General features: G+C 45.3%; 2 protein-coding genes and 1 long non-coding RNA gene across 4 annotated transcripts; 2 read left to right on the top strand and 1 right to left on the bottom strand.

Moving 5' to 3' along the window:
• Positions 1-4,947: 4,947 nt before the first annotated feature.
• ak4 (adenylate kinase 4) lies at positions 4,948-8,186 on the bottom strand. 2 transcript variants are annotated; one of them, XM_067232105.1, is made up of 6 exons: positions 8,036-8,186; positions 7,690-7,851; positions 6,572-6,691; positions 5,959-6,131; positions 5,499-5,617; positions 4,948-5,106 (listed from the first exon to the last, which is right to left on the bottom strand). In XM_067232105.1, exons 2-6 carry the CDS (start codon positions 7,829-7,831, stop codon positions 4,980-4,982), a joined length of 681 nt encoding a protein of 226 aa, XP_067088206.1. In that variant the 5' UTR covers positions 7,832-7,851; positions 8,036-8,186; the 3' UTR covers positions 4,948-4,979. The 2 variants fall into 2 exon arrangements, with proteins under 2 accessions (XP_067088206.1, XP_067088207.1); XM_067232106.1 differs by lacking the exon at positions 7,690-7,851.
• Positions 8,187-9,120: 934 nt separating this feature from the next.
• On the top strand, positions 9,121-10,790 carry LOC136939466 (uncharacterized). Its single transcript, XR_010875852.1, has 2 exons — positions 9,121-9,238; positions 9,891-10,790. It is a non-coding gene; the product is annotated as an uncharacterized lncRNA (long non-coding RNA).
• Positions 10,791-12,080: 1,290 nt separating this feature from the next.
• On the top strand, positions 12,081-17,675 carry LOC136939467 (tyrosine-protein kinase JAK1-like; the record flags this gene model as incomplete). Its single annotated transcript, XM_067232107.1, is given in 3 exon segments — positions 12,081-12,290; positions 15,256-15,458; positions 17,552-17,675. Coding segments are annotated over 2 exon segments (320 nt in total), but the record flags the coding sequence as incomplete, so codon positions are not given.
• Positions 17,676-17,864: the final 189 nt, after the last annotated feature.

Below are 17,864 nucleotides of genomic sequence, written 5' to 3'. Positions count from 1 at the left end.
TTCGCACGTCGCTCACCATAGCTATTCAGTTCCTGAACAGTGATGACCAAATGTACTCATTAAGACAAACCTTCGTAGATGCAAATACATCCAATTGTTTACATTACTAATGCAGGGTAACATCTACTTTTGGTGGCTGAAAACAAGCTTGACTGTGGGTTGATGCTATAGCCTATTCCATCCACATAACAGTTTGCTTTACAGTACTAAGGTTATGCACTAAGGTTCACTGACCAGGCAAAGACAGGCAATTCATGTTTATCTGTTAATGTTCAACAGAACATGTTGTTTTGATTTGCCTTGCTAAGATGAAGAAAATGTTCAATTCTGAATAATACCGAAGAAAATGAATGCTCAACCCTGAAAAAGCTCGAAGCTTTTGAAGGTTTTTACAAACCGATTGCATTCCAATATATAGCCTATATGTAATGCATAGACCATCTGAAGCATATGTTAGTTATAATTGCATGTGTTGCAAATAAACTACACTACTAATAGATCGTCCTTCTCAGCCAATCATAGCCTCGAGCGCAGTCTCGTTACATCACGTGACGTGGCCGTGCGGCATAGGACAGAGGCACGACCCAGCTGCCATCAACGGAAAACTGGAACTGATCCCCCGCAGTAACGTATTCAATGATACCAGGGATTTCCCTCTAACAGGCGATACCGCTCAACAAAAACGGTTTGATTCGACAGTGATATTTCATTTTACGACGACGTCAAATTGATTTTTGGATTTGGCTGGGTCGTCATCCTCGTCTTCGGTCCTACTCATATCCTGCGATAGCCTACAGGCGCACTCACGCGTGAATCATTCCCAGACGCGAGCTTTTTGCTTTTGATAACGCAGTCAATATTCTCTGATTTCAATTATGAGGTTGAAAAACAACCGTACCAAAATTAATCACTAATTCCCAAGGCCTACTGCGTATGAGCCCAAGCAGGGTTTCAGTGATCTGGCATTTGTCGTTCATTGGGCTTGGAGCGGGGGAAGTGAACTACACAGCGACACCATGTTTATTAGACAACAGTCAAAAATACTGTATGATACCATATCATTATTAACCAATTGGTAGAACAACTTTTTTTTTTTTACAAATAAAAACAAAGTAGGGGGCATTTAACAAGTCATATTATGACGAGTAAGAGTGCGGTGTTTTCACGGCGTGTTCTATAATACAGGCCTGTCAAACACCCTGTTCAGTTGGATGCATCACTCTCGTCATTCTAAATGCTCTATAAGCTAAGAACGAGTTTCCACTCATTATTCGAATTAGATATTAAGCAACGACATGCAACATTTTCCCATAAGCAGACTTACACGTTCTGGTGTTCTACAGGCATTATTATGTAATATATTTTTGATATGTTATAGGCTACAGGATGCATCACGATGCTCCTGGGAAAGACATCTAGACTGGCCTTTTAATATTATTTTTCTTTTCTTTTTAGGTTTCTGTCAAAGCGCGTATTGTGAATAAGATACATTAAGCGTACTTATCAGATAAACAGCCAGAGCATCGTACCTTTCAGAGCACCTTCTGTCATTATCTCCACAACACCGTCCACGGACATGAATGGACCCCGGCTGCAGCGCTTGGAAATGCCGACCTTTGATTTGTCATTCGCCGCCAGTCAAAGGTCAAAACATATATCCAACCCCCAGTAAAATGTTTCCCGCTTTAAAGTGTGCGACTGTTTTCCGTAAAATTATTGAGTATGACGACGTCACCATATCACGTATTGTTTTAAGCTAACCTCAGCAGATGACAGCGATGACAATTCGCTAATCTCTGGATGTTGTGGAGTAGCCCATTGATGGGCGCGCGGCCATCCAGCACGTTATGCATCTAAAGCGTTGAACCCGCGCAGTTTTGTGCTTGTGATTGTTTTACACATAACCCTCGATTTTTGATTACATGTACCAATGAAAACATATGATGCTAAACCCTGACAAGGAGTCCTGGACTGGACTCGATCTCCTTAAATGACCTACACGGGAACAGCGAATGGTTGTTGCCAATACATGAATCCGATTAAACTATTGTGCCAATATCCCTCACATTCCATTTAGCGTTTTTTCTTATTAGGTTTCAAAAAAAAAAAATAATAATAATATTATAGCCCTATCCAGTACAGTTGGCACTGGGCTAATATGAAATATAATTAAAACATCGACCCTCTAAAACCAACTCCTCGCAGGCTGGAATAACCATCGTTGTCAAATTCAAATGTAGACAAACCAGAACAGAGACCTGTCGTTTCAGAATCCCAATAATACACTCCAGGTTTTACACCCTCGTTGTGATTCACATGGGATTTAAAGCACTGGGCATAGAGCGGGATTCAAGGAAAGGGTGTGTGTACAGAAATACCTCCCTTGTATCTACGACAGCGTGCGTGCACACACACACACACACCTCTGCCCAGCCTCTCTGATCTTTTATCAAAGACATTTTACATTTACATTTAGTCATTTAGCAGATGCTCTTATCCAGAGCAACTTACAGTAAGTACAAGACCCTATAGGCCATATAAAAAATGATGCTATGGGGATTCCCTGAGCTTTGTTACCTACTGCAGGTGCAGGGTTGATGTCTCTGTGCTGCCCACACTGCAGGACTGTGCTGCCCACACTGCAGGACTGTGCTGCCCCACACTGCAGGACTGTGCTGCCCCACACTGCAGGACTGTGCTGCCCACACTGCAGGACTGTGCTGCCCCACACTGCAGGACTGTGCTGCCCACACTGCAGGACTGTGCTGCCCACACTGCAGGACTGTGCTGGCCCACACTGCAGGACTGTGCTGCCCACACTGCAGGACTGTGCTGGCCCACACTGCAGGACTGTGCTGCCCCACACTGCAGGACTGTGCTGCCCACACTGCAGGACTGTGCTGGCCCACACTGCAGGACTGTGCTGGCCCACACTGCAGGACTGTGCTGCCCACACTGCAGGACTGTGCTGCCCACACTGCAGGACTGTGCTGCCCACACTGCAGGACTGTGCTGGCCCACACTGCAGGACTGTGCTGCCCCACACTGCAGGACTGTGCTGCCCACACTGCAGGACTGTGCTGCCCACACTGCAGGACTGTGCTGGCCCACACTGCAGGACTGTGCTGCCCACACTGCAGGACTGTGCTGCCCCACACTGCAGGACTGTGCTGGCCACACTGCAGGACTGTGCTGGCCCACACTGCAGGACTGTGCTGCCCCACACTGCAGGACTGTGCTGCCCAAACTGCAGGACTGTGCTGCCCACACTGCAGGACTGTGCTGCCCAAACTGCAGGACTGTGCTGCCCACACTGCAGGACTGTGCTGCCCCACACTGCAGGACTGTGCTGGCCCACACTGCAGGACTGTGCTGCCCACACTGCAGGACTGTGCTGGCCCACACTGCAGGACTGTGCTGCCCAAACTGCAGGACTGTGCTGCCCACACTGCAGGACTGTGCTGCCCACACTGCAGGACTGTGCTGCCCCACACTGCAGGACTGTGCTGCCCACACTGCAGGACTGTGCTGCCCCACACTGCAGGACTGTGCTGCCCAAACTGCAGGACTGTGCTGCCCACACTGCAGGACTGTGCTGCCCCACACTGCAGGACTAGGCTGCCCACACTGCAGGACTGTGCTGCCCACACTGCAGGACTGTGCTGCCCAAACTGCAGGACTGTGCTGCCCACACTGCAGGACTGTGCTGGTCCAGACCTGAGAGGAACATGCTGCTAAACAAGTTTCAGCATTTTCAACAGTCAAAAATGAGTGCAGTGACAATGAATAACGAATGTGATTGAGAACGTGATTTAGGATGGAGCCTATAAGCCTTGACGTTTTGAAAATGTTTTTTCAGTCAAACATTTGAATAAAAAAAGCAACTTAGAGCCAGTTCTGAGAAAATAATTTTATAGTTTGAGGAAAACAACAGGTTTGGACGACAATCTAATGACAGGACTGTAAATAAACATTAGTAGTGTGTGTTGCTCAACAGAGGCTCATCACATTCCACAATTCCAGAAGCTCATTCAACAGAATACTCATCTAATTGGATTTGAATGATGGCCACTTTCAACATTTGTATTAAATTAACATAAAGTATTTGGAGGGCGGTGACAGTGCACAGGAACACGAATACCAGCAGATATAACCAGCCAAATAATGTCCATCCGTTTTTCAGATGAGACAATATTCACGGTCAATTCTTTTTAGTTCATTTTATTTTTCCTGTGTTAATGTACAATAAATCAGAGAATCTGGGTGACAAAACATCACAAAATTCAAAGCCAAAGATAACAAGCTCATATAGTGGATCAACAAAATAATAATGAATGTTACAAATGACTAACAATTACCTAATTGTATAAACTAAATTATTACACAAAAATGAACAAACCAGGTTTCTACACATACAAAGTGAAATCTGCTCAGGCTATTGCCACAAGTGCAAAGGATTGTAGGAAAAGAAAAAATAAAAGTTTGAGATGAACAGGAGCGAACTCACACTGCAAACATATAGCCATGTTGCTAACACTCGGCTAACATGCACTCAACATCAGCCACACATTGGAAAGCAACTCATTTGCAGCTGCCTGATTCTATCATTTTACACGTCCATGTACCTACAGGTACAACCCTTCACTGGGAGAACCACACGCCTGCAGACAGGATGGAGCAGGGAGAAGGACCAGCACATGGCCGCTCCCACCCCCAGCCCCCCTGCCCCCCTGCACCCCAGCCTTCCTGCCATCCTGCCCCAGCCCCTCGTCCCAGCCTTCCTGCCCCCCTGCCCCAGCCCCCCTGCCCCCCTGCCCCAGCCCCCCTGCCCTCCTGCCCCAGCCTTCCTGCCCTCCTGCCCCCAGCCTTCCTGCCCTCCTGCCCCAACCCCCCAGCCTTCCTGCCCCCCTGCCCTCCTGCCCCAGCCCCCCAGCCTTCCTGCCCTCCTGCCCCAGCCCCCCAGCCTTCCTGCCCCTGTGCTAGGGGGCTGGTACGCTGACAGGGATAGTGTTCTGAGGCTGGATCCTGGTGTTGAGGAGGGAGCTGATGTAGGGCCACATCCGATCTGTCTCCGTTCCTGAGACTGAGTGCAGGATGCCCTTCGCCCTGAGCAGGGAGGGAACGCAAATACAATCACCTGGTGGTGTTCAGCAGCTATACACAGCTGTAACTAAATGCTTGATGGAGATTGTTTACATTTACATTTAGTCATTTAGCAGACGCTCTTATCCAGAGCGACTTACAGTAAGTACAGGGACATTCCCCCGAGGCAAGTAGGGTGAAGTGCCTTGCCCAAGGACAAAACGTCAGTTGGCATGACCGGGAATCGAACTGGCAACCTTCGGATTACTAGCCCGACTCCCTCACCGCTCAGCCAACTGACTCCCTCTTTCACTCTTGTTTGACTATATTACCTTGTGTGGGATACAATACTGTAAGTTAGGGCCTTTGGTTAGTACCCTAACTTTCCGAGACACTGCTGAAGAGGATGGACTCACTTGTACAGATCTATGACAGGCTTGGCCACATCCTTGTAGTACCTCAGTCTGGCCACCAGGGCATCCGCTTTGTCATCGTCATACTGGATGAGTGGCTCACCAGTGTTGTCATCTCTCCCCTAACATGGGGGTAGAGTTTGTATAACAATAAACATACTTAAACAACTCTGTCCTTCATAATATATATAAATGACCCTGTGATAAAAAATACCTTTCATAGGCTTGGTGTGGAGAGACAGGGGGAGAGAGAGACAGAGAGAGACAGGTGGAGAGAGTGAAAGAGAGAGACAGGTGGAAAGAGTGAAAGAGAGAGACAGGTGGAAAGAGTGAAAGAGAGAGACAGGTGGAAAGAGTGAAAGAGAGAGACGGGGGAGAGAGAGACAGAGAGAGAGAGAGAGAGAGAGAGACAGGTGGAGAGAGTGAAAGAGAGAGAAGGTGTGAGTGGAGAGCTCTCTCTCACCTGAACTCGTGGAGGGTTGAAGCCCATGTTGTAGACCCTCCCACTGGCTGGATGGACCCAGCGGTGGGTCAGTCTCTCCTTCAGCGTCTCATAGGGAATGTTTAGGCTGATGACCACGTCCACATCACAGCTGCTGTTCAGGGCTTGGGCCTGGGCCAGGGTACGGGGGAACCCTGGACAGCAGGTTAGAATGAGGCAACACAAAGGTGTGTGTGTGTTGTCTGTACGCAGAATGTAGAATGTCTAAGAGAGAGTGGTATCATAAAAAATCGAATTATATGACGTTGTAAATGTCAATATTATGAGGACGCTCTGTGCTATTTGTGGGACTGGTATGGACTGGTTAAGATGGTACACTTGCACCACTGTTTACAAACCTTGGGCTTTAGCCACCAGAAACTGGTTGCACCTTGTTTCTAGGTCAGAGACCCACCATTCCAGTCAATGTTTGGCATGAGTTAATAGAACAGAAAGAGGACAGTGGACGGAACGGTTTTCCGTCTCGCACCAATAATTTGCGGACCTAGACCCGTGGATTGTCGGTTGTTTATTTTGGCCTGTCTCACATGCTATACTGGCCTGTCTCACATGCTACGTGTTTGTAGAACTTTACCATCCAGCAACCAGCTATGGCTGGTCATCTGCTCCAGTCTGGGAAGCAACAGTCGAGTCATCACATGGTCAGGCACCAGAACACCTCTGTCTATGTAGGTCTTGGCCAAAACTCCAGCCTCTGACAAACACAGACACAGAAGAGAGAGAGAGATAGAGAGAGAGAGACAGAGACAGAGACAGAGACAGAGACAGAGACAGAGACAGAGAGAGAGAGAGAGAGAGAGAGAGAGAGACAGAGAGAGAGAGAGAGAGAGAGAGAGAGAGAGAGAGAGAGAGAGAGAGAGAGAGAGAGAGAGAGAGAGAGAGAGAGAGAGAGAGAGAGAGAGAGAGAGAGAGAAGGGGGTACTAGTTAGTCCACATCCAGGACTATAGCAGAATACATTACACGCTAATCCTGGTGTCTGCAAGCGCTGACATTACATTTACATTTAATGGCTGACGAAAAGATCAACCAAACTTTACAATCATTAAACTGCCAACTGGGACAGTGGAAGGAGTATTCCACAGGTATGAAAAGAATAAGATATGAACATGTGCTATTGCAAGAAGTACTATTCTACAAAAGTCTGTGTACGCTGGCCTTGACAGAGTAGAGTAATTGCTACCATGCACACATGTTTTTACTTTAATGCCCTTGAAATCAGATTTCATTAGTGGGAGTTTGGCCCACACTGTGATTAAACTGGCATTTAAGCTCTACTCTGAGAAATGTGAATACTTCAAAATAAACGGTGAAGTATATAGCATTTGGATAGGAGGGGTTACGATAAAGGCTTAACTCAAATGTCTTTGTTTAAACATTTTGTATTTGGTCAGTCAGATTCCTTGTTGCATAGAAGGGGCTGTTTCCACAATAATGATATATGTGTCAAGTTAGTTGCTCATATATAATTAGGGAACTCTTCACCTTCCCTGAACTTGCGGATGCACTGCGATAAACATTGCTGACTCATCTGACAGCATAGGCTACTATGATTAAATTCATAACGATACAAGAAAACATAATGCGAGTAAACAACGATAAATAAGTAACAATGCGACCAACTGGTTTATTGTGCATTATAGAACTTTAGTCTTAGTGCCACTCTTAAATGAATGAATGATGGCCTAAACTACCTGTATTTGCTGCTATATTCTCGCGGAGAAAGTCGCCGCTGGATAGATGTAACAAGCCAAAGCTTTGTGCAATTCTTTCGGATATTGTCCCTTTACCCGAGCCAGGAGGACCCAAAATCACAGCTCGGAACAGTTTTGCCATTTCTTCTTGAGGATGTGACACTTTGAAAAAAAAAAACATAGCGGACCATGACTTGGCTGAAATAAGCTCCTAACATTTATATCCTATTTTAATCAGCGATGTATTCATGTTGATGCCCTGCAGGCAAGACACAATTTGACATTTCCGTATAACAAGTAAAATCAATATTTGGATAGAATTGCATGCAATTATCATGAACCTCACCAAAATATTCCTCTCGTTCGATTACAGCTGGTATCCTGTAAAGTGCTTAACATAAAGTTAAAATAGGGCATCTATGTATATTTCCCTTCTTACAAGAAATCCTTTTTACTGCGTCTTTAAGAAAATACTTTTCTCTGCGATGAATGGAGGAGTTACCGCGACGCCCTATATCTCAACCAATTCTAGAGAAACTTCGTGCACTATACGCCTCCCTGACACATCCTGAAAAAATGCGGTCTTGTGCGCAGGAGCCGTAGGGCTACTTTGGAATCTGGTAACTGTAGTTTTATTTAATGCTGCTGTGTAACTTGACTCTGACGAAGTGGAAACATTTTTACAAATAAATATTAAACATAGGCTACAGGTCCTATCGTGGTCATTCCAGTTAAATCAGACTGTGGTGGTTTGGGGAAGTTTCAAATAATTGTATTTTGATTAGCCTAGCCTAAGTCTATAGATCAAAGGTTAGGGGAGAATAATAAACATAGGTCTAATGTAGATGTAGTAAGGTAGACAGAAAATAAGACTTTTATTTCAACTTTTCAAATCGCATTGTGTGGTTAATGTGAGTCTGTTGACTGCAGTGTATAGTGTTTCGCAAGACAGCCATGTCATTTATGGACTTACAGCATTATGCTTATGATCATTTGTAGTCTGTCTTTGCACTGTGCTACAGGTAGTCTGGCCTACATGGGGTAATCAGATAATAGGCTACCAATAATAGCCATTTTCAATAAATGCATGTCTCGGCTAATTATTTTCCCTGGCTTGCTTAATGACTGCAAAGTAGGTGCAGCGTTCACAATCATCTCTTCGGTTGTCCCACGCAACACTGACCACGAGAAGCAGAAGACAAGACTGATCCCGCGCGCAGCACTTGCGGACCAAGGAATGTAGCCCTACTTGTTGCAAGCCATAGCCGCGTCAGTGTCCTAAAGCTGTCAAATGCTGCGCACAGCCTATTGACGTCTTCAGTCAATGAAACTTGCTCATCCTTCCGACGATCAAATGACTTCGAAGATTAACATTTACTCAACTAGTTGTTCGTCGACACCCGGAAGCTTTATTCTATTATTAATTTGTCACATGGCTGAGAGATTGCAATAACAACAAAAGATGGCGACAATCACGTTGTTCGGTGTGGTCTTGCTGCGTCATAAAAGATATTCATGTAAACACGAGAATGAAACGGGGAATTTGCAAGTAAGTAAGGCTGATATTTTGTAGATATTGACTTGTAAGTAAAACAAATGAGTTATGTTTATGTTATTTTTGATTCGTTTGACTACATGGTGTTTGTTTTTACCTAGAAAGGGGTGTGCGCGTTTCTGGGCGTTAGCGTTGGCTGCAAGATAATATCCCATCGGACTCAGTCTAGAGAATCATAACATTACTTTTTCCTCGGTTTTGTTATTCAATAGCATTGGGTGCCTAACATTTTCATGCGATGGAAACGGTAAAGATCTATCCGAGCAGCACTGAATTGCTCAACTCTTGTTTTATACATAGAAAACAGCAACAAGCGTTGACAGCATAAACATGCATGTAATAGCCTAATCTTTTCTATAGGGCATTTAGCTAAATGTTTTCCAAGAAAGTGTGCTTGATAGCAGTAGTGGCTGTAGTAATTAATGGCAATGTTAGTTTAGTAAAAGACAAGATGGGGTAATAGGTTATATATATATAGCTTATATATATTTACAATTTTCAGATTACACACTCAGGTTTTATTTGTTCTTCATTCGAAGTTATTTGATGTGTTATGCACAGTTGCTGTTTGTTCACAGTTTCTGGCAAGTGTTTTGCAGTCGTGTGATATCAAACAGAACCAGCTAATCGAGTTGTTTACATGAAGCGCGAGGGCGGACCTGGATCAAGGAGGAGTCTCCGCTAGAGGGCCTCGCGACTGGACTGCTGGAGAAGCTTCGCGCGCCGAGGGTGGAGCCCCGACAATCATAACAAGTCTTACGTCAGCCCTGTGGTTTGTATAAATTGTGCATTTCTCAAACTGCCACAGAAAATCTAATTGTAGCCTATTTTCTATACACTGGACAAGCTCAGCCTACTAATCGACATGGAAAGTTGTTAATTGGATTTCTAAATCTTAAAAGTGGATAAATGTTCACATATGATATCACAGGGGTCCAATAACGTTTCAACATCCACCACATCTGTGAGGATTATTTTGAGACTGTTTCACTGTTTTGTATTAGGTAGGCTTTTCCATTAAGCATATGGATTCATGAATACGTTATGAATCAACTCTTACCAAGATGCAAGACTGTAAACCACAGACCAGAAGCACACTCCAAATGCCTCTATTTATAGGAGGCCTATTAGCGTTGTTCCAGTGACAACATACCTTCCTGGGATGCTGTTCCCAAGACTCCAGGTCTAGGCTGGCTCTAGGGAGACTGTTGGAGTTGAGTCAGGGAGCATGGCTGTAGATGTGACGGGCTTCCCTTGTTCAGTTATCACAGTGCTGATGCTGTCCGTATTAAAGGTACAGTACTGTGATAACTGAAGGATGGCAGCCAACTGGACTGCGATCAACAAAGCTGGAAATGAGTCCCAAGGAATGAACTGGCTACGGTTAAGAGAGTGAAATACTGTTTTAATGTCAAAGGCAAGCCAATGTCAATTCAAAGAAGCCAATTCGAACGAAGATGTTGAATTGGTGTTGTTATTGATTGTGTACAATGTCGCTCTTGCACAATTGTATTTGTACAAAATGTTTAATAAAGTTGAAACATTGCTTAGGCTACTCTTTTTTGAGGATGCATATGGATGAAAAATCAAACAAATGACACAGACACATCTGGATGTCAAACAAAACAACTTACTACACACAAAGCTTTCTTTTTACAATACTGTGTTACAAAATAATATTTATATGTGGTTAGCCTGTCTCAGGTAAATAAATTCCCTCGGAGCCCAAATCTAATAAGGCTTTTAATGATTTGGTCACCGTTTTATCTTTTTCTTCTGTTGTGCGCTCATGCAAAACACTCATGCATCTTGATTGGCCAACGAAAGAAATGTTAAATCAAAGGGTTTGCCAGAAGCCATCAAAGATAAATGCAGAACTATTTACCAAAGTAAGACATGGAAAATTCTCTAAAAATGAGACTTTTACAGTTTCTGGAAATGAACACAAGATGGTACACTACGCTAATGAGAAGTACCCTCGAAACAAAAGTAGGCTATCCTCATGTTTTACATCTACACATGCTGTCTTTTATTATCAAAAAGATTGACTTCAACTTTCCCACTAAAATCCTGCCTGGCCTACTCGTGTTTGATTGTGAAACTTTACACAGCACAAATATGCTAGGCTACAAACTTTACACAGCACAAATATGCTAGGCTACAAACTTTACACAGCACAAATATGCTAGGCTACAAACTTTACACAGCACAAATATGCTAGGCTACATGTTTAGGGAGGACAACACAATATTTTCAGAGCAAGAACTCCCGTTTCTATCTTCCCCTAGAGGCAAAATATTGACAGTAATCGCAAATGCGATCATTTAAACAAATCACAAATCTTGTTTACTGTGTAACAGTAATATATATATATATATATATTACATTACTACGGCAGCTGCAACACCAGAAAAATAAAAACGGATCATACGTTATACGTGATACGTTTGCATCACGTTATAACGTGAAAATAACTTGTTATAACATGATAAACATCTTGTTATAACAAAAAACATATCACGATATAACGTGATACTGATCCGTTTTTCTTTTTCTGGACGCGGCAACAATACGCTGCCGTACATTACACACACACACACACACACACACACACAAATATATATAATAAATTATGGAGGTACGTGTGTGCAAGTGTAGCTACGTGTTCTGAGGTTCATTATGTAAAAACACACCCACTTCCAAGTAGCTTCGATGAAGAGGAACCATTATGTCATTTGACTGACGGACCAAAGCACCAATCAGAAGCTCAGATGCAGCGCTGGATGTTACACTATTTTCGGGAATGGGACGTTACTTGACAGTAAGAGTTAGAAGATTGTGGCTCCGCTCTCAACTCTAAACACCGAAACAAGGTGGTCGGCTTAGCTCTAAAAGCAGTGTTTTGGAGTTACAATATAGTTAGCTATCGGTATATTTTAAATACACCAATAATTCACAATCATTAGCTGAGCAGGACCGAGAGTTCTGTTCTGGATCTAATGAACAAAACGAAACGGAAGTAATTCGCCAGCAGCCTGGCTTGATAGTAGGTGAGTAACATACTAGCCAGCTAGCTAGCTTTCATCGCTTTCACATTGCTACAGTTGTAGAAAAGTACAGTTGATATAATATCGGTGATATGTTATCGATCTCATCAAGTCTAGCAGGCTCGCATGGTTTGTTGGGATTGTCGAACTAATTGATAACGATACTAGGCTACGATGTTCAAAGCTAGTCTAGGCAGCGTAGGTAGCTGGCTGCCTGTAGTCGATACTTGTAGCCATTTTCTCAACTAGTTAATGTGCGTGAGTTAGCTCACTTTAAAAGATTGTAACCGTATATAAAACGGTCTAGTTTTGTTAACGAGGAACACCTTTAGTCGCCCCATATATATATATAAAAAAACAGAGTCGTAATCTAAATATTCAAAATGGTCCAGGTAATCTTTAATTCCATATGTGAAATTATTTTTTAATTAAGACAACACTAAGTAAAACGTAAACCGACTTGATCAATTAAATGATTTAAAGGGGAGTCAGGTGGCTGAGCGGTGAGGGAATCGGGCTAGTAATCCGAAGGTTGCTAGTTCGATTCCCGGTCATGCCAACTGACGTTGTGTCCTTGGGCAAGGCACTTCACCCTACTTGCCTCGGGGGAATGTCCCTGTACTTACTGTAAGTCGCTCTGGATAGGAGCGTCTGCTAAATGACTAAATGTAAATTAAATAGTTGATCTAAACCCTTTAACTGCTTCTAAATTATATTTCTCTATAGTTATATTTTTATCATTAACTTTGACTAACCATCTTTGACGGCTTGTAGTGCTAACATTTAGCGTTTAATGAAGTGTTGTCATTACATTAGATTGTAATGGAAAAGAAAATACTAAAATGACTAATGACTCTGATGTCCACAATCGATACCAACTACATTCAGCCCATGTCTTATTTCCGCTTTCAGGTTTTTGAAATGTTTAATGATCTCGTAAAAAAACAAACAATAGTGTTGGTCAGTATGTTACCCCCAACTATTACCCACCTAGAAAGTGAATCGCGGTCTTCAGATAAAATCGGAACGTGTTTTTCCATAAAAAAACGTTTTGATGAGTCACAGTCATGGCACGGCATATGCCAACAGTGTTGCATGTCATGAGGTTTTGTCGATAAGCCTTTTTCCTGTTTAAGGGTTATGATCAGTTGTCTACAGTACTCGGCTGTCAAAAGTACTGTCGTCTTTTTGTCGGAAAGCCAAGGGGAGTTTTCGACCTCCACTGACTCACTATAGGGACATGCCGGAGGGTTATGTAAACAAGACAAGGTTTTGACTCATCCAGAGTTTCAAGTCAGGAAGAAGCACTGGACTAGCTGTAAACTTTCTGTGGCACGTCCGTAGATAGCTGTTTATGCTGAGAAAGCAGCTGCCTAGATAAGTTATCTTATTCAGTAAGCTTGGAGTAGCCTCAGTCAGGCATGCAAGGGCTCAGGTTTGGTTGGTACATTTTTGAAAACTACTGGATGTTGTTATGTCTAGTAATTATACCAGACTGGGATATGACATAAAAAGATGAGAACTGAATTTGAATCGCCTCGATTAAAGGTCAGACGTATTGAAATGGTCTGAAACTGAGGAGGGGAGTCAGGTGGCTGAGCGGTTAGGGAATTGGGCTGGTAATCAGAAGGTTGCGGGTTCGATTCCAAGCCGTGCAAAATGACGTTGTGTCCTTAGGCAAGGCACTTCACCCTACTTGCCTCGGGGGGAATGTCCCTGTACTTACTGTAAGTCGCTCTGGAGAAGAGCGTCTGCTAAATGACTAAATGTAAATGTAAACTGAGGAACTGCAGTGAAGAGCCACAGAAACAATGTAACTGTATCTGTTTCCTCCTGCACTGACACCAGTGTGTCCTGCACACTCTTACAGCATGGTGCGGAGATTTGTTTACGTGTGATGAGGGAGAGAGACAGAGAGAGAGATGCAGAGAGAGAGACGCAGAGAGAGAGACGCAGAGAGAGAGACGCAGAGAGAGAGAGACGCAGAGAGAGAGAGACACAGAGAGAGAGACACAGAGAGAGACACAGAGAGAGAGACAAACAGAGAGATACAGAGAGAGACAAACAGAGAGACAAACAGAGAGACACAGAGAGAGACACAGAGAGAGACAAACAGAGAGAGACACAGAGAGAGACAAACAGAGAGACAAACAGAGACAAACAGAGAGACAAACAGATGATGACAAGTGAGCGCCTAAAAGGGAGTGAGCTGAGAGGGTTGTGGCCGAGGACATTCTTGCTGCGGGGGAACTCTCTGGCCTGCGGGGCCCAGCAGAGCGCAGCGGCACTGGGGTGTCTCGATAGGGAAGGCCCCCCGCATCGCTGGGGCAGGCTGGCCCCTGCAGGAAAGGGGAGATTGCTAATGTCCTCATCCACATGCAAGGCCTGGCTTCATATCACTCACTGCTCTGGAGGGGACAGGGTGATGCAGGGCACCATGACCACGGTCAACCCCTGTGTGTGTGTGTGTGTGTGTGTGTGTGTGTGTGTGTGTGTGTGTGTGTGTGTGTGTGTGTGTGGTAGGGATGCAGCAATATCAAAATGATAGATAAATGTAGATGTTTCATAATTTCTCTGCCTATTTGTATCCTAAATCGAATTTTGAACTTACTAAAGAGTAGCATAATTGGCTAGCTACTGTAACCAGCCAGCAGGCTGTCTGTATTCTGAGCGGTGGTGCATCCCTAAGTGGTGTGTTGTCACAGCGGTTTGTGTGTGTGTGTGTGTGTGTGTGTGTGTGTTCGGAGGCACCATGTCAGGTAATGAGTCAGTCTTGTATTGTCTCCAGGTCACTGCCGGCTGTAGATTGATCTCCATCCAGCCCTGCTAACCTTTCTGCAGTTTCCGCAGGACTCTAAACAAACACGGCTGCACAGTCTGCAGCTGCACAGTCTGCAGCTGACGATCTGACAACATGTCTTCTCCTCCCTGCTTCTCTCTGCTTCTCTCTGCTCCTCCCTGTAGGGTCTTGATGCCAAGTCTTGGTTTGATGGAGCTTAGCAGGCAGCTGTGTGGGAAGATGAGGAGGAGGAGGGCCGAGGTTCCTGACAGCGCCCCCCTGCGGGGCCTGGAGATCCACTTCTACCTGCTCGACATCCACCAGCTGGTGCACTTCAAAGACTGCCACACTACAGAGGAGCTGTGCGAGGAGGCCGCCAAGCGATGCAGTAAGGCTGTTTTACTGCTGTGTGTGTGTGTGTGTGTGTGTGCGCATGTGGGTATGTCTTTGTGCTCGTGCAGAATTAGCATCAGACAGAATGATCTGTGTAGAATATTTGACATGTTCCGTATACACGGTATGAGCTGTTGTGTTTACTGCCGCACGTACTTCCACAATTGAGGAAGTTGGTTACTAGACCTAAACACGATGGACAAACTTCTTGATCTCACGGTTGACAGACCTCCTCTCTATCTGTGAGATCAGTGACCCCGTCACAAGACCAGCCGTAAACAAGACCATCCGTCTGGAACGTAAACACACCCGAGAGAGCTGTGGAAACGAGACAAACGATCTGTAGATCTGTAGCTGGTGAGAGCTGGGTTAGACTGCTCTGATGTGCTCGTCAGTCTGGCGTCACGCATATAGCCCACCGTGTCACGGGAGAGTACTGTTGACGTGACGACAGGCAAACAGAAAGAGGGTGTTAGAAAAGGAAAGGGAAAGCAGCAGTTGGAAATGTTGGATAACAGACCATGTGACACACACACACACTCACATTTGACATTCACATTACACACACAGTCTGGGGGCTGTGGCCGGGTCAGAATCGGACAAAGTGTGGAATTTCCTCTTGCTGAGAGCCAAACCTAACAAACTACAGCCGCTGTAGAGGGAGATGGGGGGAGGGAGGGAGGGGGAGGGAGGGGGGGGGGGTGGAAGGAAGGAAGGAAAGTGAAGGGAAATGACTCTTGTTCGCATCGCAACAAAGCTCATTGTTAAGAGCTCTTGAGCCGCTTAGGTTCATAAGCAAATTACAGTGAGCTGCCAACAGAACAGTTGTGATCGTGGAGAATGATAACTGTCAAATATAATCTTGCCAGGATGTTTGGCCTGCTGGATGTGCAATTCTCCCTTCATCCTCTCTCTGCTCCGTCAGAGGGATTCCTGACCTGCCATAGCTAAGATGACCTTTGACCCTAAGATGACCTTTAAACCTACAGCCTAACTGTAGCCAACTGGGACTGTGATGAGGATAGTTTATAAAATATAGATATTTGCTCTAGTAGGCTACTGCTCCACAGTGTATTATTAGAATGTTTTTGTGCAGTTTTTGGCCATATTGGACCGAGGTCTCACTTAAATGTGTTTTTGTTTTTTTTCGCAAAACCAAGCCTCACAACCCTATACCACCACACCACAATCCCAAAACCACAGAGCTCAGAGCAGCTGGGTATCGTGGATCAAAGATCCCGGACGAGCCCCCATTCTGTTACGTACGCCTCTTGGAGGAGGGAACGCAACGCCCCGCTGCTAGTAAGCCCCCCTAGTGGAGTCAGAGAATGGGTGTGGGGTCGTAGGTGTGAGGAAAGGACACAAAGACTGTGGTACCGTTCACGGGGCTATTTATTTGCCAAAACACGGTACTATGGGGGAAAGGGCTGGACGGAACCAAAGCAAAGGAAGTAAAAGAAATCACACCCCTATCTCACGCGCCAGTCGGCGCACTAAACAAAAATACAGGGGGGTGGTCCGCCCAGATCTTACCTAGTGTGCATAGACAAGGTTTCAGCTACGGGTAATGTATGCCCATGGGCCTCTTGCCTAAGCACTCCCAAGGTGCCTTCCCCTTCCCCCTGGGAACAGAAAAGAATACAGGTTATGTCTTTTACACAGACTGATAACTGAAAATATGGTTGGCACAAAAGCAAAACGCGTAGCACAGTAACACAGTTCTCACCGAGAGCAACACAACAACAGACTCTAACACAGAACAACACAATCACAGACCACAGTCAGCTCTCCCCTCTGTCACTTGGCAGGGACACGGAGCTTATATGCAGGGGTGGAGATTGAATCCAGCTGCAATCAATGAGGGGGGGAGGAGCCAGAGCTCCTACTCTGGTTCCCTTGGATCCTACAAGGGAAACACAGGCAACGCCAACAACATAGGACTGGGGAACGTAACAGTCATTGAGAACAACCTGTACCTATTAAGGAAACAGGAAGTATCTGTTTGTGTCAGTGTCACAGTGTTCGCCCCTCAGTCCCCCACCACTGATCCCTCTCGTCCTCCCCCCCCCCCCCCCCCCCCCACACCAGACATCTCTCCCCTGTGCCACAACCTGTTTGCCCTGTACGAGGAGAGCAGAGACTTGTGGTACCCCCCCAATCACGCCTTCAAGATCAGCGAGGACACCAGCATCAAGCTGCACTACCGCATCCGGTAAGACCGCCCGCCGTCACCCTGCTCCTCCCTGCTCCTCCCTGCTCCACCCTGCTCCTCCCTGCTCCACCCTGCTCCACCTTGCTCCTCCCTGCTCCGCCCTGCTCCACCCTGCTCCTCCCTGCTCCTCCCTGCTCCTCTCTGCTCCTCCCTGCGCCACCCTGCTCCTCCCTGCTCCACCCTGCTCCA

Source organism: Osmerus mordax, unplaced genomic scaffold (assembly GCF_038355195.1).
Source record: "Osmerus mordax isolate fOsmMor3 unplaced genomic scaffold, fOsmMor3.pri Scaffold_200, whole genome shotgun sequence".
In the NCBI taxonomy this organism is placed as follows: Eukaryota; Metazoa; Chordata; class Actinopteri; order Osmeriformes; family Osmeridae; genus Osmerus; species Osmerus mordax.
Note: the sequence above shows the minus strand (reverse complement) of the source record. Positions and strands in the feature narration are given on the sequence as shown.